The sequence below is a fragment of the Dermacentor albipictus genome, chromosome 1, assembly GCF_038994185.2.
Source record: "Dermacentor albipictus isolate Rhodes 1998 colony chromosome 1, USDA_Dalb.pri_finalv2, whole genome shotgun sequence".
NCBI classification, from domain to species: Eukaryota; Metazoa; Arthropoda; class Arachnida; order Ixodida; family Ixodidae; genus Dermacentor; species Dermacentor albipictus.
Window position 1 is genome coordinate 243,105,432 of NC_091821.1, and position 27,171 is coordinate 243,132,602.

A 27,171-nucleotide genomic window follows, 5' to 3' on the forward strand; every position below is an offset into this window, starting at 1 on the left:
CCCAGGCCTTCCCTCCCCTGTCAAATGTGTGCCTCACCCCGGAAAAAAATCCTGGCTGTGCCATGATCTGTAGGATTTGTTAAAGGTAGCACATTGGAGGGATAACACATTGGGAGTAACACAGCATCGCATGTACTAGTAGCTGATCTGTACTGATGGTGTTGCCAATTTTTTACATTAGAGAAGTATATGCTTCATAATATATATGAACTTTCTCGTGCTAAAAAGATGCTGAGTGCAGCAAGGCAGACAAAGCATTCCTGTCAATTGAATTTTATTTTAAGAAGCCCCACATTTAAGTATGTTGCTGGCTCGCAAGCATCAAATTATCAGACGTGCCCCTGCAGTGTCGAAAAAGAGCATTTCCTTGTTGCTTAAAGATATGTGAAATGTCGATGCAACTAACACCCGCTTCAGTTTTGTCTTGTACGTTTATAAGCATTTCTGTTTGTGTTCTTTAAAGGAGTACTGATACAAAAATTTTCGATCTTGTTTTTTCTGCTGCAATAAGTAGCTAATGACCCAGTAATCACGGCACGAAACATCATTGGCTTCAAAGCACGATAGGTAATTTGGAGCCTTGTTTGTAGTGACCAGTCCAAGTTTCGGTCTTAGAGAGCAACGAGACGGGCCAAAGAAGGAATGTAAACAAAGCTGGACACGTGTCGTGCAAAACTGTGACGTAAGCACGCCGGCGCGCGAGCCATCACAAGCTTCATGTTGCTAGTTCGTCTGCTACGCCTGCATGTGCTTTGCGTTGTCCTCGCCATCGTTGTCGTCCTTGTTTTCACCCTCCAGCGCTGACTATTTCCTGCTTGCGGTAGTCGACGCCGAATTAGATGTGGCCAACCACATTTGATTTGATCCACTACAAAGCAGCAACTTGGAAAGTGCAGCTATCGACAGCTAGCCACACTTTGCGTACGCAATATGCATATGCGCCGGTACAAGCAGTACGAGCCATTTGTTGAAGGCGCCTTAGGAATGAAGCATATTCCGGACCAGGACACAAGGCGAGGTAAAAGTCAACACAGCATCAGGCTTGGGGCTATGTAGTCTTGTTGGAAGATCATCGGACTGACTACTCTAAGCTCGGCTAGTTTTGTTTATACTAGGCACGCTCGAAATGAAATGAACGAATCTGGCTGCTCTTCAGTAGGGTCCATTCTAAGCCTCCAATTGCGCGCACGAACTCAGGCTACTTCTGCCGCTTATCAACGCCGATGGTATAGCCGAGCAAGCCAAGTGAGCTGGCGATCGCTAGGAAACGGTATATAGGCCTAGCAGATGGCCGTCGGATCCAAGGTCGGCTGTCCTTGTGACCCATCTGCAGCTGGTAATAAAGCATCTATATTCGTCAACACAATCAACGTCTGCACATTTATGTCACTAACGAGTGGCAATACAATTAGTCTTCCCGATGCCGTTGGTAGCGATGAGAAAACACGTTAGATGGGCGAGCGCTTCACAGAGACAATTGCAGCAGAGGCTGCGCTGACCACTTGCGAGTCGAAATCACGCCAATGATTTACTATATCGCGCAACATTTTATATCGTGCACACTTTCGAGGTCACTTTACGAGTTATTTCGTGTCAGAAACAAATTTTAGCCGATTTTTGTGCCGCCATCAGCGGCAAAAAAAAAAGAAAACGAGGAAAAAAAGAAAAGACCGGAACGATCGGAACAGCTAGAAACCTGCTCGCAGGACCCATCCTGACGGCAGCGCGAACTCGTGACATAGCGTTTTCTCGGTTGTTTACATTCCTTTCCTGATGTTGATGCAGCGAGGTGCTGTGTTTTCTGGCTACGCACACATACTTTAAAATTGATTTTAAATTTGTTCTCAGCTGTATTCGCCATTGATATTTTACATACGATTTGTGTGTGCCCACATAAATTGGTCTCACACGTTAACTTGACTTCAAAATTTTGTGTCAGTACTCCTTTAAGAAGCAGAAAGCAACCACAGTCATAACTGTGCTAGAAAGTTCACATTATGTCAAACCAACTTCCTGAAAAGTAAGTTCTGTTTTCCTGCGTTCTTGCATTGTTGCAGGGTGCTGCAGTTGATGCAGCTGAGAGACTCTAGACTCCCATTGGGTTCTTGCTCAGGCGAAAAGCTGGAGCTGGCTCTCCTTAGCTTTTTTGAGCAGTTTCGAAAGATATACGTTGGTGATCAAGTTCCAAAAACATCCAAGGTATGTGCCTTTCTGTTGCCTATGTATAGATCTGCTTATCTGGAGGACACTCAATCGGAATGCAAAAATAGGAGAGTACTGCATTTAGACAAATCTAACGTGCCCTGAAATCTAATGTGCACCTGATTCTCACGGGATTAAAGTAAAAAAATAAAAGTGCGCCTGAATGTAGCATGCGCCTGATTTATAAAAGAAATATATAGCATGCCGGTCATGTTCACAATCAGATAAAATGAGACGTACAGTCGTGGGCAAAAGTGGAGAGACCACGGCTCCGGGCGCGAGAGCAGCTGCGGAGCCTCAACGCGGCGCTGCTATCTTGCGCCTTGAGATCGTTTCGAGAGTACCCCCAGTGACGACAAACTTCACCCTCGCTCTCGTGTGGGTGCTTATCATGCTTAATGAATTTCTAGTGCACCGTTCGGTTGCTCTGCTGCTGACAGTCTCGGTGAAGGAGAGCGAGCATGGCAAAGCGCTCAAAGTCTCTGAAGGGAAAGTAAGGCGAACTGCTTTCCTCTTCCTTCGTTTTCAGCACGCCTTAATGATTACACGTTGATGTCGTGCCTGTATTGGCATGCTGTTGGAAGGCACGCGTGGCTTCCACTCGACTCCTGAATCGTTAGATAGAGACGAATACATCGAGGCGTAAAATTCAAGGCACTACGAATCCTCGCTTCGAACACCCCCTTCAAATAAGTATTGAAAATGTTTGGCACTCACAGATTCAAACAATATGAACGTTAATGGCAATAACACCAGCAGCTCGTGGAACATGGTGGTAGAGCATCTGTAGAACACGGAGTTCTATCCCAAATACACAGCTGGAGCAGCCACCAATAAGTGCAGATCCGAACCCCATCAAAAACGTGTGGGGGCTGATTAAGAAGCAACTTGCGGCCCGAGATCTCGGCACGGCTACAGCTGATCAACTGTGGATTGCCGTAAAACAGGAATGGCAGACTCTTTGTGCTCACCTCGAGATTGCATCATCACTTTATTATTCGAGGCCGCGCCGAGCTACTGATGTAATTGCAGGTATCGAAAACGTGTGGGGGCTGATTAAAGGGACACTAAAGTGAAAAATGATTTCTTCTGCATCAGAAAATTACCGTTCTACAACACCAAAAACACCACTCTTACAACGATAAGACGTTTGGTAAGCCAGAAAAAGCGCAAGAACGAAATACGGGTGGCTACGCCTACTTATGTTCCCGCACCTGGGGACTGTGACGTCTTGGATTTTGATGGCATCTTCTACGGCCTACTAATTATATATAGCGGTACAGATTGACTATGTTGTGTTCTAAAGGAACCAAATATTAAACATGGCAAGTTTCGGGAACCTTTATTCAGCCAACGCAGCCCAAATGCCAAAACATACTTTGGAATCCCTGACGTCACGCTGACGTGCCGGCGCTGGGGTTTCGGCATGAAATTCAAATACTGATACTTGGATCTTCATTTTCTCATCTAATAACCAAACTATTTTTTTGAAATGACTGCCTGCAGGGTTCTCAAACAAGACTTTATTAGTCTAAACTTATTTATTGTTTTGCTTTAGTGTCCCTTTAAGAAGGAACTCGCGGCCCGGGACCTTTGCACAACTACAACTGATCAACTGTGGACTGCCATAAAACAAGAATGGCAGACTCTTCGTGCTCGCCCTGATGTTGTGTCATCACTGTATGATTCGATGCCACGCCGAGCTGCTGGTTTAATTGCCGTTAATGGCAACTTCACTAAGTATTAGTTGAATGTAACGTTCAGATTGTTTGAGCCTGTCAGTGCCAAATATTTTCAATACTTATTTGAAGGGGGTAATTGAAGCGAGGATTCACAGTGCCTTGCATTTTACGCCTCAATGTATTCGTCTATACCTAACGATTCTGGAGTCGAGTGGAAGCCGTGCGTGCCTTCCAACAGCATGCTGATACAGATGTGGTGTCGACACGTAACCGTCAAGGTGCACCGAAAACGGAGGCAGAAGGAAGCAGTTCGCCCTAATTTCCCTTCAGACACTTTAGGCGCTTTGTGATACGCTATCCCCTTCGCCGCGACCATCAGCAGTAGAGCAACCTAACGAAGCACTAGAAATTTATAAAGTGTGATAAGCACCCGCGCAAGAGTGAGGGTGAAGTTTGTCGTCGCTCGGGGCACTCTCGAAGTGGGTGTGCGGCGTGAGATAGCAGCACCGCGTTGCGGCCCCGCAGCTGCTCCCACGCGTGGAGCCACGGTCTCCACTTTTTCTCACGACTGTACATAATTTACCTTCACAGAAGGGAAGTTTTTTTTAAAATGAGCTTGCCTAATGAAAATGGTGTGTGAGTGCTGTTATTTGCACTTCATTGGCCACAGATACGAGGCACTCAGGGGCTGTTTCTCTAGCGATCACTTTTAGCGATACAACTATCCTTTTCATGAGATTTAACATGACTCTCCATCAAACGTGTCAAAGTATGCAGCTGAGAGTGTTCCTGGCGCGGTGTGCTGAAAACGAGCTTGGCACAGCACTAGAATTGCTGGCGACCATATACACCTATGCCTCTAGTACTGAGTCGTGCGAAATCTTGCGATAGTGATTGACCAAGAATACCACTCCAGATCATGGTCGAGCACAAAATGAACCTACAGCCAACTAGTAACATTGCCACTGTATGACCACAGGAACCTTCACGAAAACATACTCTGTAGCCATCTTGTGACGGTGATGATGCTGTGTCTACAGCTCTGACGGTATGCTGTTGCTAACACTGCATACTCAGTCTTGGTGTCATATCCGATTGTAACACGTTGGCGATTTTCGGATCAATTTGTTCTGAAAAAAATGTGCATTAAATTTGTAAATATGGTATTGCTTGACTAAATTTAGTGCTATGAACATGGGTGACAATTTCTACAAAACAAGCACAGATATGATGTCGTCACTTCTTTTGTGTTGCATTCATGGCTATAGTATTACTGCTTTTCTGACAACTTGTACGCAGTCAAATAACCCTGTGTTCTGTTTGACATTTCTCATATAGCACAGCTTTTCCGTTGCCATGAATCTGCATGTATCACAAATGCAGCAGTGATCATGAGTCAAGGTGATAATGAATGATGTCAAAGGATATAGTAGCTTTCTTCTATTTATCTATTTAATATGCCAGCAAACTACTGTTACTTCTATGTTATGAAGTCAGTCTGTGCACCTGCTTCACTTATGTTCTATATTCATGACTATATTATGCTGTTTGAATGTCTGTATTATGTAGTGTTTTACTACTTTTTGCCTCTGTGTAAGTGACTAGGCGTGAAGCTGACATAAGTAAATTCAAACATGCACTGTTTTATTTAAAATATTCACTTTGTGTACGCTTTCTGTATTAATGTAATGTCTGCTTCTCTTCAATGTCATACAAGTTGCTCATTATTGCTACAAATGCAGCACATGTTCAGCATTGCTTTTGCTTTTATGTAACTTGTAATTAATACGGTAAATTTGGTTGTTCCAGGTGTATCGTCGTCTCTCAGAGGTGCTTGGTCTCTCTGATGACTCCATGGTGCTAAGTGTGTTTGTTCGTAAGATTATAACCAACCTGAAGTATTGGAGCTACAGTGAGGCCATTGTGAGCAAGACGCTGCAGCTGTTGAGTGACTTGAGTGTCGGTTACTCTTCAGTGAGGAAATTGGTTAAGCTGGAAGAAGTTCAGTTTATGCTCTCCAATCACACAGTAAGTTTCGGGGTCTGCCCCGTCGCCTTCCTCCTCCCACTTTTTTTTTTGTGTGTGTACAGTTGAACTCCGCTACAACGAATTGACGGGGTGTGTGAAAAATTTTGTTGTCGTGGAAATTTGTTGTTGTGGTATTATCAAATATATAGGCAACATGCAACTCGCTGATGCAAAAAGCAAGCTTTAATTCCAAAAATCAGTCAGCATAGCTTATCTGCGCTTCTTGCCAAGCGCTAGTACAACGCAGCTCTCGCATGCCGCCAGCAGAGCCATTGCCTCATCGTCGTCCTGGGACCCGATGCAACGCCTGATTGTATAGAATGCGTCCATGACCTGCGATGTAGTCGGTGGTCCGGGCTCATGTTGCGCGGCTGTCTCATCTTCGTCCAATAAAGCACAGTCTTCCCGGACTCTCTTCAGAATTTCTTGGTCTGTCAATACTTCGCGTGCCACAGTGCATGAGTCAGTTTCGATGTACTCATTAGGATGTACATCGGCGGGCACATCTCCACTCTCCTGCAGGGCTGTCCACACGGCTGCGACTTCATCAAACAGCGACTCGTCTCCATCGCTACCTTTGTTCTCCGAGTCCAAAGTCTCGGCAGCCTGCGCAGTGAACCCAGCATGGCGGAAGCAGTTGCAGATTATGGCACTTCTCATTGCGCACCACGAAGTGGCAATCATTTGGAGCACCGTAAAGAGGCCCACTTTTGTTTCATGGCCCAAGTGTGTGTTAAGAAGCAGCACTCACAGTAGGCCTGCTTGACGCTCTGGATGACCCCTTGGTCGAGGGGTTGAATGATAGAGGTGCAGTCTGGTGGGAAAAATTTTAACTGCGTGTTTTTCATTTTGGCGTCCTCTACGATGCGGGCAGAACAATTGTCTAGAAGTAGACAAATCTTTCAGTCTTGCCTTCCTATGTCTCGGTCGAAGGCTTTGACCCACTCTCCAAAAATAGCTCAGGTCATTCACGCTCGAGTGTTAGCCATGTACTACATGGGAAGGCTCTGATTTCCTTTGAACAGTGTGATTTGTCACTTTTTCTGAGGACGAAGAGCAGTTGCTTACCCAAACTGTCCATATTAGTGCACAGGAGCACAGTTATTCTCTTCTTACTGTGCTTTGGGAGCACAGCCCCTTAAAATCCCGGGTCCTGGTGGGCAGAATCTCGTAGAAGAGCCGGTCTCATCGGCGTTATAAATGATAGCATTCAGGATGCCTGCGAAGCTGGCTGACTTACAACCACGCAGTGGCGCCGTCACTATCCATCGAAGCGCTTCGGCTGTAGCATCCTTGCTCTTCAATATTGTCGAAAGAGAGCTCGCCGGAATTCTAAATTCTTCCGCGATGACTGGTTTTATCCTTCCAGCTTCAGCCTGGGCGATAACTCGAGCCTTCTCTTCTAGTGACAAAAATGTGTTCCTTTGTCAGCTGTGATATGCTTCAGCTGATGATCCATCATCTTCAAGAGACTGACCAATGGTGGGCAGTCGTTCGTTGTCAAGTGTGTGTTGCCCAAACACCTCGTTGCACCCTACCAGGATTTGACTTCGCAACCGCTACTTGATATAGTAATTGTACACCGGAGCTATTTTCACAAAACTTTGTAGAAAATGAATATTTAGAAATACTATAACTAAATTATTGTGTTTTTGTTATGTGTACGTGCACCATTTTCCTAATTAATATGACCCAAAACGTTTCCTTGGAGCTCAGATGCTCCTTCATAAGAGCGCGTTGCATCGCCATCACCAACGCGGCATTGTGGCTTTCTGTTTTGTTCGCAGCTTTCTGTTTTATTTACCTTGCGTCATGGCCCGAGAAACTCCAGTTTGTGTGTGTTTCTTTTTTTTTATGCCATCAAGCTGGATGGCTTGTCAAGGCATGAAAAAAAGGTTTTAGGGATTTCGATAAGCTACAGTTTAAATAATTTTGCCCACATCCGCTCCGTAAAAACTTTGTTGAAGTTAAAATGTGTCCACAAAGTAGTTCATTTTGGAGGGAATTTCGATGCATTATGTTCTATGGGACATTGATGGGGAATTAAAAAATCTTCTGTGTGATGAAAATTTCGTTGAAGTGGACTACGTTGTGCCTGTATTCGTCTGTATTCAAGATATGCCGAGGGACACCGAGACCGATGCTCAACACAGGAACGGGCTCCTAAGAGCTGCGCTCCAAAACGCGACTCTTCGTGGATGTTTTATAGCTTCCTAAGGAATAGAGTGCTGCTAACAGTGTTGTATAACAAGGTAGTTTGAAATTAAATGCGTAGCTGTTAAGAAATGAAACTTTATTTAATGGGGCCATGACACGGTCGTCTAATTATACTTGGCCTATCATTGAGTCGAGAGGCCAATATGGTTGGGTGGGGGGACGGAGCTCTCTGCACACATTTTAACCCAAAATTTCAATTTGAGATGACTGCCTCTGAGCCTCTCCTACCGACAGTGAATGCCATTTTGGCATGAATTTTGTGATGTCTGGAAGTTTGTGGCCAGCGCTGTGTCTTCCGCTCCGAAACAGTCCAAAACCACATCCGACGTCTTGCTCTGCACACTCTGGCACCCAATGGCTTAGGACTGGGTGTTGGTATTGAATTTTACTTGCAATTCCTTAACTCGCACAATAAGAGCAGCACGAATCGGCATGCCTGCAGAAACCATTCGAGGCAGACTACTGAGACGCATGCGACCATGCCTTATTTTCGGCTTCTGCAGTCGCTTCTGGTGCTTGCAGTTCACAAGAGCATAGCCTTTGAGGTTGGGTTTCGTAACTCCAAGGAAGCCGTTGCTGGTGGTGAGATTTCATTTCGTTGTCAGTTAGTGTTGCCAGACTGCTCTACAGTTTAACTATGATATTAAAAAATAATTTTCTATCGCACTGAATGCACTCAAATTTTGCCAGCTTGCTGTGGGATGCATATGTTTAACATGCAATACATAATTCAAGCTTCAAAAATTTGCTGTGGTGGCTCTTTTAAAATATTAAAGGGACCCTGAAACAATTTTGACAATTTTGTACAAACATACTGATTTCTTAGGGTAGGTCCTCGTGATAATTAAATGATGCATTTAAGTTTTAAAATGTGCATTGCTACCGATTGCAGCGGCGCCGCTCCCCCAAGTTTTCAGCTGCTCCGTTACAACCTACATAGTTAGCGTGATTGACTTTAGTTGGGCAAGCTATCTGATTGGCTCCCCAGGTGACGTCATTGATAATTTGGCCTACTTGATGAACAGATGTTGTTCATTATATATATAATATGTAGACAATTTCTCGCTTGGGTTGCCATGCGACATGTCAGTATGGAATATTCTTTATAGTTGGAATGTTCGTTAACGTGTTTCTATTAAACAAAAGATAACAGAAAGAGAATACACAGTGACAGTTTATCACCACACTCAAGCACTTCTGGCACACAGGAAGTGTTTTCTGCTTGTGTTGCAATGTGTTCCGTGTTGACGGAAGCTGCGTGGTCAGTGTTGGTCTTGACCTTTCTTTTTGCAAGCACCATGAATTGCCCTTGTTGCATTTTTGGCTGCAAATAAAACGATTGGCAACATGTCAAATAGTGACATCATGTCCTTCTGCAAGGCAACAGGTGAGGGGAGTGGGTGCAGCGCATTGGGCTGTCGATATCTGATTGGTGCCAGGGTCTACGCGTTTGCAGCCATCACTTCATGTCGAAGGATTACTACCACAGTAGAGTTTGTGTGTCTGGTATAGCAATAAACGCAGGCGAACTGGGCGTTTTGCCAGAGTGGCGGAGGCGCAAATGTGAGCGGCCTGCATAGTGCAGCCAACTGATGACACAGAGCTGAACCAGACAAACACAGAGCTAATATAGCAGTAACTAACTGTAGTCTACTTCGTTGCTGGTTTGTATATTTGGCAGCACAGAATCGGGCACACACCTTTCTAAATGTTTAAATTTTAATTTTACACTTGGTTACAGCAATGTTACAGTAATGTCTTCTTTGTTTGGCTGGTTAAGCTTTGCGCCACCACGTGGCTGCACCGTGCAGGGCCCTCATGTTTAAGCTAAGGCCCTTTCATCACAGCAGCAGTAGTATGGAGGGGCTTTAGTTTAACCCTTTGAGGGTCGAATTATTTAAAAAAGAAACTTTCCCAGGTGGTCAAATTACTTTATTGCGGATCTTGAATGTACAAAATGTATAAAGTCGGGAGTAAATAGTAAAAAAAAATTAGGAACAGTATTTTGGTGTCGGCATCACTCAGAACTACAAGATGTTCAATAGTATTTCAGAGTGTGGTACTCCTTGAAACATGGGTCTATGCACAGCGCCTTATCGCAGTCTGCACACCCAAAATGCGTGTCTGTTCTGCTCTTGGAGCGACGAGTTGTGATGGCACACACATGACATCTCTGTGTGCGGCTGCCTTGGGCAGAGGTCTGAGGCACCCTCTCGCGTAAGCGTGTTGCCACAGAGAGCGAGAATACCTCGTGAGCGGTGGTGATAAACAAGCTAAGAGCAGCGCCAATCAAGATTGAAATCAACTTCCGCCGCCCCTGCGAGAGCGTGCCGACAAAGAGAAAAATCACATTTGGCTCACCTCCGTTGTGATCACGCGGCGGAACCGAAACCGCGAAAGCACGTTGCCGCTGAGAGCGAGAATACCTCGCGAGCGGCGGTGGTAAACAAGCTAAGAGCAGTGCCAATCAAGATAGAAATCAACTTCCACCGCCCCTGCAAGAGAGTGCCAACAGAAAGAAAAATGACGTTTCGCGCGGCTTCGTTGCAATCATGCAGCAAAACCGAAACCGCAAAAGGGGTGTTGCCGCAGTCTGCACGACGCGCTGAAGCTAGAAATCAGTTTTGTTTATCTCCCAAAGTAGGTAGCACAAATTTCAAACGCTTTTTGTAAGTCCTAAGACGTGGCAGCACCTCCCAGAAAGCATGCATCGTCATTATGGTGCGAAATTTCAAACGGAGGGTCGAAACCGTACCCGTATGGCAAAGACCTTGCGGGACAGAAAACTGCTGCCGTACATGTATGGCAAAAACCTTCAAAGGGTTAAGCCTCCGCCCATCCGTCGAAATGCCCAGCTCGCTTGCATTTACCGGAGCTGCTCGGCACTGCGACGGAACACTCGCAACACACGCTGCTTGGATAGCTCTCGCTGAGGATCAACGGCCATGAGGCTAGTGGGTGGTTGGAGAGGCTTTGTGCACTGGCTGCAAGACACCGGATGTAGATGACACAATGTCGCATCATGACATGGAGTAAGTGAAGGCAGAGCTTAGCCCCGATCGCTTGGTCAACAAGTTGAGAAAAAGCATGGCTAGGGAGGAGGTTAACTTGTTATCGTCCATAGCTCTCTTAATTTGATGCGTTTCACTGAAACTGTGGTGCAAAATTTTTACGGCAGCTGTACCCTGTGTGTCTACAAAACCATTTCAAGGACCCTTCAAGGGTACCCAAGGTTGTTTTATGGCACACCAAAGGAGATTTCATCGGATAAGAGGGGCCTGGAACCACTTTTTATCAAAGTGGAGAAATGCATTTGAAGTTAAAATAGGCTGTTTCAGAAATATTTTGCTGCAAAAAGTACTTAAATTTGTTCAGTAGAAGTGGAGTTATTGGCAATCAAACACGCCCTTTGTGGTGTTCCCGCTCCTTCTTCAATGCCTACTAAATGTCACCGTGATGCACAGTTCAAATTTGATTTTGGATGTTCCTGTAGATGCCACTACTTCCGATTTTGGCACCTGCTATGCGCCAAGCATAAGCGAAACGCAGTTGTCCTCAGCGAGCCACAGTGTGTGAGGCCCCATGAGCTTGAGGTAAATCAGCTTGGCCATATACTATCGACGAATGCCAGCAGCGCTTACACCCATCCAATCAAAGTCATTGCGTTGGTGTCGAATAGTAGCGCGGTGTACAAGCGAAAGCTACAGGTCATCTTATTATAGCGGTCATCGAAAGGAATGCGTTTTATTTTTTACTGTGCTGCAATGCTTGAAGCGTAGCACCGTTCACTGTCCAGGCTACCAGCACTAAAGAAGCGCATGCGAGTGCCCTCAGTAGAACTTTTGCCAGGTGCGCGGCTGAATGCAAGCAACACACGCGACAGGTTGCCTTGGCAACCGAAACGGCTTTAATTTCTTTCTCAGTCTCCAGGTACCGCTAGCATGATAGTTGCTTTGCGGGCTTGTGACCTTTTCTGGTCACCACAAACAGCGGAGTTTCCACTTCTAAATGTTTCTTGCTCCGTGACTGCAGCTGAGCTTGATTTGTATCGGAACTCTCGTCAGTGCTAAATGTTTGAAGTTCTTTTTGCGACCAACTCGGAGGACTCTTCTGATGGTTTTCAGAGTGATGAACAACACTAGCAAATCTTTGTGAGAAAAAACTGTGAGTAAACAAGTAATATTCTCTAGCACAGATTATCTTCTAGCGTATAAAGTATTACGACATGGCATACTACGGAGTTCAGTTACTCGCCCAATAACGTGCAAAGTCTGGGTGTCGCGGCATATGACCCCTCCCCCTTCCAGTGGTCGCTCACGTGTGGTAGGAACTTTCGTTGACAGGCCGTATGCGTCGGAGGCGGCTTGGGTAGGCCCTGGCGGGTATACGGCGACAGCCGCTTGGTTAAGGCTCAAGATTCCAACGTCGGAACTGCAAGAGTACTAGACTCCCGAGCGCACAGAAACTGCAAGATCTCAGGACCCGGCCAGGCAAGGGACACGACCAGGACCTTGGTTTGGTGGCTCGCGACCTGTCACGAGGCTTCCCAGCGGTGCACCCGGGTAGCCCTCTCGGGACTCCTTCCACGAACCTCGCTCGGCCCTTGTTCAATCGGCCCTCCTGGCTGCCGCTGCCCGTTCGCTCATGTGTTGTTCTTCCTTTTCTTTCTTTTTTCTTCCGCCACCAACCCTCGTGCTATCTTTTTTTTCTTTCCGCGTCGTGCCGCATGTGTAGTTGGCATCGTCGTCGTTTTTTTCACCACAGGTGCATTTCCTTAATCGAGAAGTGGTGGAAGAGAGAGAGAGAGAGTAAACGTTTATTGTAGTATAGGTTGTTTGGTTATGGTGGGTGGAGCCCCTCCTCCAGGGCCCCTCTGGTTACAGCAGCTCGCCGGGCCTGGTCAAGGGTTGCCAGTTGGCTTCCCAATTTCACTTCGGCTAGACGCACCTCCCACTACCAGTTACGGAGAGTGTTGTCTAGCAGCAGCGAGCCGCTGGACGTAACGCGCACTGGAATGTTATGTGCTCCAATGTCGATGTTCCTTCGCACCATGGGCATTTGTTGTTGTATTTGTCTGGGTACGTTTTGTGTAGCCTGTATAAATGTGGGAAAGTGTGTGTTTGCAGGCGACGCCAGTCCCGTGCTTGCCTCCTGTCTAGGTCTGGGTGAGGAAGGGCTTTGGTTCGCATACTTAGCCATTGTAATTCGAGGATTTCTCTTGGCGCACCGGGTGTCGAGGTGTTCTCTTGGGCGGTGTGGCCCACGGCTCGGCCTGTCATGCCTCGAGCCAAGCGGACCGCCCGTTCGTTCCCCGCTATCCCTGTGTGCGCCGGGCACCAGGTCACGCAATGATCCATGGTGAGTTCCATACTTAGGATGTGGAAGACGCAGCCCGGTAAAGCCCCCCCAAGGAAGAGGCGGCAGGTGTCCTGCGAGTCTGTCGGCACGTAGGCCAATCGGCCCTTAGCTTCCGTGGCGCGTATGGCCAGGGCTATGGCCACAGCTTCGGCCGTTGCAATCGATTTCGTGTGTATGGATGCTGCTGCGGTTGTTCGTCCTTGGCTAGTCACGACTGCTGCAAATGTATTGAGGGTGCCTGTATTCCTGTGATATGCACTCGCGTCTGTAAAGTAAGTATCCGGATCGCTTCGCCGCCTTAGTAAGGTGGCTGCTCGCGTGCGTCACCGTGCTGCATGATAGACTGGGTGCATGTGACAGGAGATTGGCGCCACGTGGATCCGCTCTCGTATTTTAGATGGCAGTAGTATTGTTTCGTCGCCGCAATATTGTGGCGTCAGTGGATAGTGAAGTCTTTGTAAAACCGAGTGTCCCTGAACTGTTCACGCGGCGCCATTAGTGTGGCCGCTGCATATTCCTCGAAAGTGTTCATCATTCCCAGTTCATTCAGTCAGATCGTGCTTGTGCTTTCAGGCAGGCCGAGTGCTGCTTTACAAGCGATTCTTATGAGCTTATCCGCATGTTCGATGTTGTTACGCCGCGTGGTTTGGAAAGGCGGGCGTACGTTAGATGACTAATAACGAAGGCGTTTACTAATTGCATGGTGTCTGCTTCGGTCATGCCTTCTCGGCTGCGTGCAACTCTGCTAATAAGCCCGATTACGCTCTGAACAGTGCGTCTGAGATTGGAGAGCGCTATGCTAACGCTGCCCGTTTCTTGAATGCGCATTCCCAGTACGTGCAGGTGGGATGCCCTCTTGATGGGCTCTCCCTCCAAGGTGAGCTGCAGATCCGGAGCTCTGGTCGCTTGGGTATGTGTAGGTCTAATATGAATGTACTCCGATTTCGCTGGAGCGCACCTCGTGCCTGCTCGTCTCATTTAGCTTTAAATGGTGTTGATGGCCTGTTGAAGCATGTCCTGTCGGTTTCCGTAGGATCTTTTGCAGGCCCAGACTGTAATGTTGTCTGCATATATGGCGCAGCCAAGGTCCCGGTTCTTCTGTAAGTCCAGGGCCATTCTACGTAAGCCGATGTTAAAGAGAAGTGGTGACAATATGGAGCCTTGAGGAGTGCCCTTATCTGGTAGGCGATACAGGGCAGAACGTGCTGAACCCAGTCCTATTTTCGCGGAGCGGCTGCTCGGGAAGTCTTGAACGTAATGAAATACCCTCTCTAAATACCCGACATCTTGTAGTCCGTCTAGTATTGTAGTGTGTGAGATGTTATCAAATGCCTCATGGACGTCGAGTGCTAGCAGGATTCTGTCCGTACTACCTGAAGGAGGATTGAGCACCTCATCTCTTAATAGAAGAAAGATGTCCTGTGCACAGGTTCCCCTGCGGAAACGGAACATGGATTCAGGGAAGAGTGAGTTTCGTTCGATGTGGGGTTCGAGTCGGGTTAGAATTACTCATTCAAAGAGCTTGCCCATGCAAGACATGAGCGATATAGGCCTGAGATGGTTGAGCTCGGGCGGCTTGCTCGGTTTTGGTATAAGCACGATGTCCGCTTCCTTCCATTCTCGTGGTAGTCTTCCGTCCGGTCGCCAGACCTCTTCGTTGAAGAAGTCGACTAAGTGCTGTAGGGCTACGTCACTAAGGTTGCGCAGCATTGCGTTGGTGATTTGGTCGGGTCCAGGAGCTGTGTTCTTCTTGAAAGTTTGTGCCGCTGCGTAGAGCTCTGAGAAGGTGATGGGGCGTCCAAGCTCGAGTTATCCTGTCCTTGGTATGCTCTCAGAACGCGTGAAGATGTCTGGGCAGCGCCGGTGTAGGTGCGCTTTAGGTGCTCAAGTAGTTCTTGTTCTGAGCCCTTGTATTCTCCTAAGAGTCGTTGCATGACGTTAGACGTCTCGGTGTGCGTGCTAGTTGGGTCTAACATGCACTGAAGAATGGCCCAGGTCTTCTTGTTGCTGAGGGTGCGAGAGAGTCGCAGAAGCTGCGCCAGTTTTGATTATTCAGCTCCTTTGAATAGGTGTTAGCTTCGTTTGCCAGCAGGGCTATTCAGTGCCTAAGTTTGCAATTACGCTGCTGCTGCTTCCAGCGTTTGGTGAGGCTTCTGTGGGCCTCCCAGAGGTGGGTGAGATGGCTGTCTACTGCTGGTGTTTCCATTGTGGTCTTGATCTCTCTGGTGGTGGCAGCATGGGCTTCCTTGAGGAAAGTTGTCCAACCTGTGGCCATGGCTGGAAATGAGGAAGCAGCCTGTTGTCGTTCTCTATAGCTTTTCCAATCAATGAGCCTGGCCACCCCTAGAGGCTGTCGAACTTTAACTGTGTTAACATTGACACACAATAGATAGTGATCACTACCTAGCGTTTCGTCTAGGTTACACCAGGTGACCCCATCTCATTGTTGACAAACGTAAGGTCCGGCGTGGTGTCCCGGGCAGCGCTGTTTCCTATTCTTGTAGGAGTGCCGGGCTGCGTAATCAGTACAAGTTCGTGGGACTGAGTTTCTCGTAGTAGATTGAAGCCCTTGCGGTGTCACGTTGATAACCCCATGCAGAGTGCCAAGCGTTAAAGTCTCCGAGAAACATCTTTATACCACCAACATCTTTATACATGACTTAAAATTAATGAAAAATCAGCCCTCTATATCCCTTGGGGGGCTATATACGTTGGTTATAAGGCACTTGGGACGACCCTTCTTAACTGGCCAAATGGTGAGTATTCGGTAGTGGATTTCTATGCCAGGTGCTATGGTGACACTGATTACAAGGTGTCTACCAACCGAGAATTCTCAGGGATTTTGACTAGTCTGGAAAAACTCAGGGAAAACTCAGAGAATTTGTGCCTCGATCAGGAAAAATTAGCTGTAATTTTATTGAAAGGGTTGAAAGTCGCGGTAATGCTGGCTTGAGTAACGGACACGAATCGTAATGAATCGTCTTTGACGCCCTGTCGTCGGCTGGAGGAGTTGCCAATGTACAGTCAACGACCGACTTTCTGGATGCCCGGTAATTTGGACGGCTTCGCGGCACCACCATGTACCCCACAGAGTTAATATATTAGAACGTCTGAAATTTCGGGCGCAAGAACCCCTTGCCGTCCGATTTTCTGGACTTTTTGCTGTGACCGCGGGCCCGAAACGGCATTAATCAAAGCCACCACCGCTGCCGTATTGGTTACCTCGCCGCCTCGAACCGGCGCTCTCGCACGCATATCTGCTGGCAGCTGTAGCCACCACTGCGACAACGCTACACCTAGCTGCTTCGACGTTCGCTATTATGCCGTGTTTTTCAGTGAAATAATTTGGTTCCGTCAGCAATGGCACCGACTCCGCCTTTGTGGTCCTCGCGATTGGCTTAGAAGCTTGGAAAGCACGGTGGGTTGCTATTGCCGGTTTCTGAAAGTCAGCTACGCCTTTTTACAGAAATATTACTTGGTGAAGCTTAGGAAAAAGTATTGCAGTGAAGCATAACAAGTGTGTGAACGGCTATTGCCACGGGACAGGGACACAGTATGTATTCCTTAATTATACACTCGTGCACCCAGTATCTCCTGTCACAGAACGAGCACCGATATGGCTAATACATGTACCTGCAGGCCTTCAGAGCGTTTTCGAATGCGCCTGTGGTGGTTTGAGCCTTTAAGGGCAGTAAATGACGTGCATTTATTTTTTCCAACTGGGCGATATTTTGGACATTTTCGCGGCCCTGAGGGAGTTTGAAAAATCGGACGTGGACTGTGCAACTGACCAAGAAGATGCTTCAAATAGTCTGTGGGGCGAACGAGTGGCGGAAGGAGGACAATAATGGAAAGGACCTACGCATTGAGGAATGAACGGGAAAGGAAGCGTGGTCCACCATTTTGAAGGAGCTTAGCTCAAGAAACAAAGTGTTGGCTGACGCCGAGATGCAGGTGTCCCTGATCCAAACCAAAATCAACTCTTTATAGCAGTGAAACGCAACACTGAGGCGTTGTGCACGGGCTGAGAGTATTCAGGACAGTTGAGGTTCACTTAGGAGCTGTTGAGAATCTCAATTGTGATATAGTTCGGGCCTTATACCACTGAGCTTGCTATCAGTTGATAAAAATAGCTAATGTTGGAAAATATTTGCTTCTGTATGCACCTCCCTTTTATTCATATTTGAGAATGTCCGACTCGATTTGCAATTTTATTCGGAAATATTTCACCTGCTGTGCATTGTACTAACCCCTCCCTTCTATTCTCTTTTTGAATAACATAAACACAACACCTTCGTATTAAAACTGGATTAAGTCATTTTTTTAACTTTTTCATATGCTTACTAGAGAGTGACAGCATCAGGCGACATGGTTTCAGCCCATCTTGACATAAAACATAGTTCTGCGTCACTCAGGGAATTTTGTGCAGGCCAATGCCGCCACTTCAGGGTAGTTCGAATCGCTGTAAAAACTGTAGCCCCCAATAGCTATCCGCATTTTCCCCACTTCCTAAAGACAAATAATGTCAGGTGGGACGAGCACCACCTTGATATATTGTGTAAGTGCAGCATGTTTGTTATGCAGTGATCGGCAGTTCCATTGCCAAATTACGAGATTCTCTTGGTGTGTAGGTGTGTAGTTAGCCAGAGTATGGGCTCTCGAAATGTTTTGTGTCTGTGGTTACGGTGACCTTTGGATCTCGGTTGTCCGGGCTAAGGCTGCTACGACGTTTTCTCACTTCTTTTACTCCTTTGAGCGAGACGTCGACTCGACGTACCGCTTAAGATTGTGAAGCTCTGCAAAAAATAATTGCATTAGTGCGCACATATTGTCTAGTTTCCTTTCCAGATGAGTGATGGGTGTAGGTGTCTGTGCTATAGGCTGCGTTTGTGATAGTGGTTTGGTCTGTGTTGGTTTTGTCTGTGTGTTGGGTAGTTGTGTGGGTGCGTTTGTTTTATGGGTTCCTCCGTGCGTCACCATGATTGCCATTTGTCTTTTAAGCGTTTTGAGTTCATTTTTCATGCTGTCCAAGTTTGCCTTAAGTTGTCTGTTTTCGGCAACTATTTTCTTGTATTCCTCATTTTCTGTGAGAGGTGTGGTTGTGGAGGACGCGACCGCTGCCCAGCTTACCTGTGGATTTGTCAGAATGGAGGCCGCCTCCGGTGCGTCTCTGGATGATCGTTGTGTCTGCCTTGCTTCACCTCCCTGGACGCGCTCTTGTGCTCAAGAGCGGGGTCTGCTCGGGTGAGGTGACGCTGATCTGGGCCGAGCGTTCAGTCGGTGTGGAGATAGCGATCTCGTCCTTCCCTGTCAGTCGTGTTGGTCGCTCCTATGGCCGTTTGTGTTGTCCGATTCCCCATCCTCTGAGGCAAACCAGCGTGGCTTTTTCTGCCCTTCACTGTGCTTGTCAGTGCTAATTCTGACTTGAGGTTTTTTTGGTTGCTTGAGGCGTCGTTGGCAGCTGCGGTCCCCGGTGACGTGGGCTCCCTCACACGAGGCACACTTTGGCTCACACGGGTGTCCGTCCACTGGGTTTCTGAGTCCGCAAATTCGGCACACTCGCAGGTCAAGCTGTGGACAGACGTCTGTCTGATGCCCTTTTCCATGGCATGTTTTGCACACCTGAACAGTAGCACGGTAAGGATGACACAGGAGTTCGCCTCTGTTGTAGTACACCACCCGAGGTAGTGACGGGCCGCCAAGAGTAAGGGCAGCACTCTTTGTTTCTCCGATCATTCTTGCTTGGATAAGTTCGATGTCTTGAGTCCGTATACGTATGTTTGCTATGATGTTCTCCGGTAGCATTCAGGGTGGAAGTCCGTGTATAGCTCCTCGGATAGCTTCCTCTCCGGTGGCAGCATATACGTTAATGTCATGCGAACGTCCGTTGATAGTGAGGGAGTGGACTCGGCGTGCCTGCTCCGCGACCTCTTGACTTGATGTCGAAAGTATGCCGATATTGGTGCCGGGCTTTATATGGAGCAAAAATTGCTCACCTCTTATTTGGTAGTCGCAGGCCTTGACGATCGCTTCGGCGAGGGCCGGCGTACTGATAGTCTTCAAAGGCAGTCCCTGGTGTGGTCGGATAACTATCTTGAAGTCGTCTTTAGGAAGAGGAGAAAGTTTGGGTATGCCTCTTCGTCGTTTCCTTAGTTTCGCCAGGTTAGTGCTGCCTGTTGAGTCTGTTTCTCGCTTGCGCTCTCAAGCCTGCTGCTTCTTTTGCCGTAGTGTCAGGACTGCCTGCCAGTCGTCGTCCGTCCACTGGCGTCCCCCGGCGAACGGAGCCTGCTATTCCGTCTTCTGTTCTGTCTACGTTTGTTAGATCCATGTTGTCTGCTGGTGTGGTCTCACCTTGCATTGTTGTCGTCTGAAGTTGGCTAAGCATTACCGGAGCCATGCCCAGGCAGAACGGTTGCTGCCGTTCGCGTTCCTCATGCGTCGGAGCACCACCGGCTGCTGCGCCAAGCTGACGTCGGGATTATCGATGCTGCCCCCTAGTCCGGGTTTGTAGGATCGCTGGGCTCCGCAAGCTTCACCAAGGGCCACGTGGGTAGCACACCCGTGTTTCTTGTATCCTCACGAGTCGACTGGTATCTCGGTACCGTGAGTGGAAGCACTAGTCTACCAAAAAACATATCAAAATGCAGAGCGCGATGCAAGCAGTACTGCGCTGCTCGGCGCCCCCTTGTAGCCTATCCTGGTGGAAGAGTCCACGAAGTTGGCCAGCAGGAAGGATAATGTATTACTGGTCAAAATAGTCTATTTTTTAAAATCTTGCTTCTCTTTCCTATTATACTTTTTCTTCCTTTTAGGAATACAAGAAAAAAGAAAGGCTAGTACTTTGTGGTGCAACGAAAAGATGCGGATACAATCTGGTGCTTGGGGATTATAGGAATGGTACTTTCTGAGCTCTTTAGATGCCAAAGTATTGTGACGGGCACTTTGAACATGCATATCTAATGATGCATACTTTTCTATGAAGCACAATGTATATGACAGCCACATGCGGCTTACTTTCTGTACCATTTAATCTTGACAAATTTTTTTTGTGATTTAGTGTCAAAAGAAATATATGTTCTCTCAGAGTATCCTGCACTTCTACTATGGAATGACATTAATAGGCAGGTTGCTTGCATCTGTCTGTGCCTGTGCCAATAAACATGCCAAACTGTGCTGCTTGTGGCATTAAGGGACATGGACATGCATAACTAGTGTACATAAAGAAGACAGATGAAACACTGTGTGCATTGTTTTATCTGTCTTCTTTGTGCCCACTAGTTAACGTGTGTCCGCATCCCTCAATGCCACAAGCAGTGCACTTTGCCATGATATATTATGAATTAGCCCTCTTTATAGCTCTGTTGACTGAACTGCATGACTGGCTCACGAACAAACTGTGTGATGCCGCTGCCACCATCTATGGTAGTTGCTGCTATGTAAGTGAGTGTTATCCTTTTCTAGTTATCATTATCATTGTGGTATGAAAGGCACATGCCAAAGCATGGGGAATTTTCAGCAGTGTACACTGAAGAAATGTAGCTATAAAGCGATATCACCACCCTGCTGTCACTTAAGTAGCCCACACAAGTGTGTGCGGTGCTACACATGCATTGTGGTGCTTGATGTGCATTTAAGCCGGGCATTGTGTGTTTTGTGTTTTATAGAAAGTGGATCATCAATATGTTTTTTGTGTTGGTAAAGGGCGTTTCCTAATGGAAGTTGGCACTCTTTCAGAGCGAGCACTTCCCTTTTCTGGGCCACAACAGTGGTAGCAGGAGTCCTTGTCCAGCAGCCTCAAGCTCTGCAGGATCTGCTGGTTTGTATCTGCTGTGATTATTGCCTATAGGGAATGAACAAAAGATGTTCTGTGCAGAAAGCAAGCTGATTGTGGGGAGAAGGGATGCTTGAAACAACTGCTTTTGTGTGCCAGGGACATTCCCAGGCCTCTGTAGCACACTTGTGGTGTTCAATTTTGTAGGGATTCATGAATGACGAAATTACGAAATTTCAGCTCAGATAGAATTTGAATGGTACTGCCACAAGAAAAGTTGAATGCCAGACTTGAGTAATGTTGTAGCTCTCCTGAAGAATCTTGTCATTCTTTTTTCTGCCATGCCTATGCCGTGTCGTGTCATTCCATGTCTATTTGTATGTAGTGCTGAAATCTCATTTGTCTACGGCAAAAACATGAATATGATAGGTTTTAGAGGAAACTGACGCCAGTGGCGTTATGACCTCGCACAACTTGTTGGTGAACGTGGCTACTGCTGACAAGCCGAGGTCAGAAGTTGAAGGCAACACCATCTGCACAGCAGGTGGAACTTGTCAGCTAAAGAACTGTATGGAGAAACTCTTGCCAAACAATAAGGCTTGAGTCCCAAGCAGAGCTTGCAGATGCCTGGAAAGCTGAGGCTGTTTCCAAGCTTTGCAGTTAAGAACAGTTCTTGTAGCCGCTTCCTTTCGGAGATTACTGTTCACTCGAGAATGGCTTTTTTAAGCATATTATACGGTGTTGCGGTGGGGAGCATCATCATTACGATGTCCCATGCTTCTGTAGCCAGTTCAGAAGACGGAGCACCGAGCAAGTGCTTGTACAACGTTTCCCGAGACATGGTGTTCCCAAGTCGAACTGAGCTTATTCCCTGAGGAAACAGATATCAGGTGGCTGGGGCCCCAAAAAGAGGGGGAGCTTCACTGCACAGTGGACTGTGGACAGGGGCAGGGACCTGGAGGAATCAGCTGTGGCATTGCACTTGATTTTCAACGTCACTAACTATCATGGCAGTGCTATGCAGTTGGAGATCACAAGCAGACGTAACATTTATTGCCACACGTGCCTACGTTGTCTGCCTCTGAAACACACACACACCACTACTGTGTTGGCTTTGTTGTCTCCTTTTGCAACCTTGTCTCATGTGTTGCAATGTTTTACTGTGTTTAAGTTCCAGTTCACACAGCTCACCACTGTGTTCAAATTCCTGGCTGTTTGCCTGTAAGAATCTCCTAAATTTCTTTGAGCAGAAAAAAAGAAATTTCTTGGCCAAATGGGGATTGAACCTGTGCAGAAATTTGTTTCAATAGCTGCTCTTCCTTAAACACTTTCTGTATATCCCTGTGACTATTATCACACGTTGGAGCACAGTATCTCTTTACATACACTTAACTAAACAAGAAGAGTGGTACAGGGTGTAGTGAGGGGTCCAGTTTATTGCAGAGGGGTAGAGTATATTGCTAATCTTTTCCAGTGCTTAAGTGAGCTTGGCTGGTGTTTCTGTCCAGCCACAAAACAAACAGTAGCACAAAAAAATGGGGGTTGCACAACTGCAGTCAACACTTCCAGCGGGCTTTGCACACCTCCGCCTAACATGTGCAGTGCTATCTAAAGTCAAGTCTTTCGAAGCTAGTGTACAGTACATGTTTGTCAAAATGCTGTGCCTTTCTCTTTCAAATCCTTGCCTGCAGGGTAACATGGAGTTGTGTGTCCACTGCCGAAGAAAGAGACTTTTCGTGTTCTTCTCTGGCATTGCTAACGAGTGCTAGGCAAATGATGACATGCCCTTAAGAGCTCAACTAACGTTCACAATGCTTATTTGCTAAGTCACATTGCCAGTTGTATTGCAAGTGTCTGCCAATGCTTATGAAAAGAAGTTACCAAATGTGCTTTCGCAACAAGAAAGGCATTTTCAGGCACTAAAAGCAGAAATAGGCATTTATAAGCACTGTAAAGTCAGTGCTAAAACACTTGTTAACCCTTAATTTGTTCTTAAACACCAAAAAGGCAGGGCCCTGACACATGGGTGCAAATAAGCATGTGCCAATGATCCGGTCTCTAGTCGTAAACATTCATAAGTCAGTGACTGTATCATACAGATGTCTTCGTCCATGGAGATAAGTGACGTCACTCGGCTTCCCGGCACCCGGTGCGGCTGCTCAGTGTGTCACCCCTTCCCTCCACCCTCCTCTATTCTTTCTCTTGCCGCTTCCTCCTATTTCTTAACACACATTTTGTATAGTGCATCCCCTTAAGCAGGCTGCACCTGGGTCAGTTTCCCCACCCCAGTGACGCCACCGCATGCATGTGCCAACAGTAGACTGAATCAATATTGTACTGATTGCATGGGTTGCTCAAAAAGTAGTTGTGCCATTCAAGATTACTTCGATTTTTTTGTGGGCTTGTAGCGTGCTATGCATGAACTTGGGTGCAGTGCCTATCTTGAGTTTGTGCAGATGAAACCATAAATGCTGATTTCAGTTTTTCTAGTTATACCATAAAATGAAGGCATGGTGAAAAGTATGCCTGTGCTTTGCAGGTGGAGGTCGAGAGCGAGGTATGGACATGCGCTGCCGCTCCACATTCTACACATCCTTAGGCCGACTGCTTATGGTTGAGTTGGGTGAAGATGAGGAACGCTTCATGCAGTTCATGCGGCCCCTGACTGCAGCCTTTGAGGCTATTGGTGCTACTCTGGCCAATGCAGATTCCCCCCTGTTCAATGCTGATGAGGCCAAGGTAACCGTACTTCGTATTTTGTATGCTTTCTGCTGTGACACAAGGGCTCAGAATCATGATAATTCACAATTATTTAAGTAAAGTGTTATTTTATGGTGCTTATAGAAACTTTTTCCTTTGACATGGCTCTACATAGTCTCATCTTCAAGAAATTAATTAATCGACTCTTCATATACAGTAGGACACATCGGTCCAACATTTCAGGGTAACAATGCACCGTATAGTGGTGAAATATAGTAGCTACTATTGAACATTTCTCTGTGGCTGTGTTTCTGAAATTCATTAGACCATTAAAAAATATTCCATATTCATCAACAAGGCGGGAAAGTGGTGCCAATTGTTTGCTTTGTATTCCTTTTCTGCTATGTTCAGTTATTTCTTTCACCCTTCTTCAAGCCACTGTAACGATAAATGGAGACTCTTTTGCATAAAATTTGTTTCTTGCACTAGAGTAAAGACATTGGAAAAGCCCAAGCCAATTTCTCCCAGTTTTCTTTGTTGAATATACAGTACGCCCAATTTTTCGGACATGTCTGGTAATTCCGATGCCTTCGTGGCACCGCCCCGTAGCCTTAAAGCCAATTTACAAGGATGTCTAAAATTTCAGATGCTTAAATCCTTTGCTGTCCGATATTTAAGACTTTTTGCCAGACCGCAGGTCAGAAAAAGGTATTAATTGAAGCCACCAACACTGTCATATTGATTATCTTGCAGCCTAAAACTAGCGCTCATGCATGCCAATCCGCTGGCAACCGTAGTATTCATTTTGGGCTGTCGTTGAGCCTAGCTGCTTCGATGTTGACTATCAAGCGTCCTGCTGTTCGGTGACATGTTTTTCATTTAAAGGATTTGCTGCTGTTGGCAATGGCATTGACTCTGCCTTTGTCCTCCAGGCCTGTGACGTCAAAACGAGAAAGCATGGCTACGGTCTAAAGCATTGCATAATGCCAATTTCCAAAAGTTAGCTTCGCCGTAATCAGCACTATTACATGGTCAAGTGTACGCAACGTATTGCGTGAAGCATACCAAGAGTGCAAAGGAGCCACTATCACGAGACATAAAATGTGTTCCGTAATCATACACGCACACATCCACCGTCTACTGTCACAGTACGAGCACTGAGACGCCTAATGAGTGTACTGGCCTTTAAAGCTATTTTCCACGTGGCTGTAGCGATTTGAACCCTTTAGGCATGCATTAGTTTTTTGGACTGGCCAAGTTTTCGAATATTTTCGTATCCCTAGAGAGTCTGAAAAATCTAATGTTAACTGTACTACTTAAAAACATGTCTTCATGACAGCTGTGTGGTTTTAAAGTTTTGGTAAGGCTAGGCATCTCAATTTGCTATACCCACATCTATCAATTAAAGATAACGATTTATTAGACTTATGCACACATCACAGCCCCCGCAGGGGGGTTTACATCAGCAGGCATTTGGCCTGTTGTGACACCACGTACCCAAGCAAACGAGGACTGAAACCTCCCGCATGTAGCCGTGCGCGGCTTAGCCATGTCCGGGGAAAGGGGGATCATGGATGTTCAGCCGATGCCAGGTGTTCGAACCGTTAAGGCCCCCCGGCGAAGGTAACACGTTTCTTTGGCCTCTGCTTCGCGTAGACGGCACCTCCAGACTGGCCCTCCTGGAGGAAATCGGTAGTCGCCTTTTCCTGTACCCCTCTTCAATCTTTTTCTTTCCTATCTTCTTTCTTTTACTCTCCTATCGTCTCTTCTCTTCCGTCACTTCCTATTTTTCTAGGCAGCTTGGGTTAACCTTGTGTATGTGCCCTCCCTTGGGTATAATATATTAGGTTATAGTGCCAATGTACGGTTGGCGCCTGCAGCCTTACGGGTTAAGCACTGCAGCATCCCCTAGTTGAGCTCCGTGATGGGTGGCCGCCATTGCTGCCAAAAAGAAACTGAACTACTATGGGAGCACCAGCATTTCCCCGCATTCTTGATCATCACCTTCAAAAGAGGGGACGCACTGATGAACTGAACACGTGTTTCAAACGACCAAAAGAGACGTATCCGAAATTCCATGTTGTACACAGTGAGAACTCTGAAAAACAAGCCAGATTCATTTCTCCATTCATAGTCGCAAAATCTTTGACCGAAGCCTTAGGGTCAGGTTATAAAGTGATGAAAATGGCTAGCAGAGACCTCCGTCTTGAGATCCGCCAGAAATAATAGTGCGAGAAGCTCGGCAGTCTTGTCATGTTTGGTAACATACCAATTTCTGTCACACCACACTGATCAATGAATAGCTCACGTGGAGTTGTATCAGGAGCAGACCCCCTAGAATTGTCAGGAGCTGAACTCCTGGAAGGGTGGAAAGACCAAAATGTCACCAATGTAAAACCTATCATCATTAGGCGGAACAACAAAGAAATCCCCACCAAACATCTTATCCTAACATTTCCATCTAGCGTTCTGCCGGAAACCATTGAAACAAGATACATTAGGTTAACTGTCCGCCCATATATCCCAAACCCTAGACGATACTTCCAATGCCAAAGATTTGGCCAGGGCTCGCAAAGCCGTGGTCAAATAACCTGAGCAAAGTGTGGAATCCAGGGCCACCCCTCCGACAACTATAGTGGCATACCTCACTGTGTGAACTGCAGTGGTGACGACCCAGCCTACTCACGTTCCTCATCGAACTGGAAGAAAGAAAGAAAAAAAAAAAACTCTGTGCCCTTTCATTCTGTGATGAAAAATGACCACCAAAGCTGTGTATGTGGGCCCCTTAATGGCAAACGGCACCTCCACCACGGGTCGGCCTGGCATTGCGTTATCTTTGGGATCGGCCCATGTATGGGGAGTGCTGAACGGCTCTTTCACCTCCGCCGCGGGTCGGCCCGGCATTGCACCATTTTGAGGATCGGCCCACGTACGGGGAGTGCTTAACGCCTGCTACACCTCTGCGGCCGGTCGGGCCGGTATTTCACTATCTTTGGGATTGGCCCACGTATAGGGAGGGCTTAACGCCTGTTTCACCTCCGCCGCGGGTCAGCCTGGCATTGCACTATCTTCGACCCATGTATGGGGAGTGCTTAACACCTGGTTCACCTCCGCTGCGGGTCCGTCCAGCATTGCACTGTCTTCGGGATCGGCCCACATATGGGGAGTGCTTAACGCCTGCTTCACCTCAGCCGTAATTCGGCCCGGCGTTGC

At 47.0% G+C, this 27,171-nt stretch overlaps 1 protein-coding gene across 4 annotated transcripts in view; it reads left to right on the forward strand.

Moving 5' to 3' along the window:
- Ranbp16 (Ran-binding protein 16) overlaps nt 1–27,171 on the forward strand; it is a 109,943-nt gene that overhangs the window by 46,870 nt on the left and 35,902 nt on the right. For all 4 annotated transcript variants that reach the window (XM_065431467.1, XM_065431468.1, XM_065431470.1 and 1 more), the window contains exons 11-14: nt 2,058–2,199; nt 5,694–5,912; nt 21,222–21,303; nt 23,798–23,997. In XM_065431467.1, coding sequence (XP_065287539.1) covers nt 2,058–2,199; nt 5,694–5,912; nt 21,222–21,303; nt 23,798–23,997 — 643 coding nt within the window. The remainder of the gene's footprint in view (nt 1–2,057; nt 2,200–5,693; nt 5,913–21,221; nt 21,304–23,797; nt 23,998–27,171) is intronic.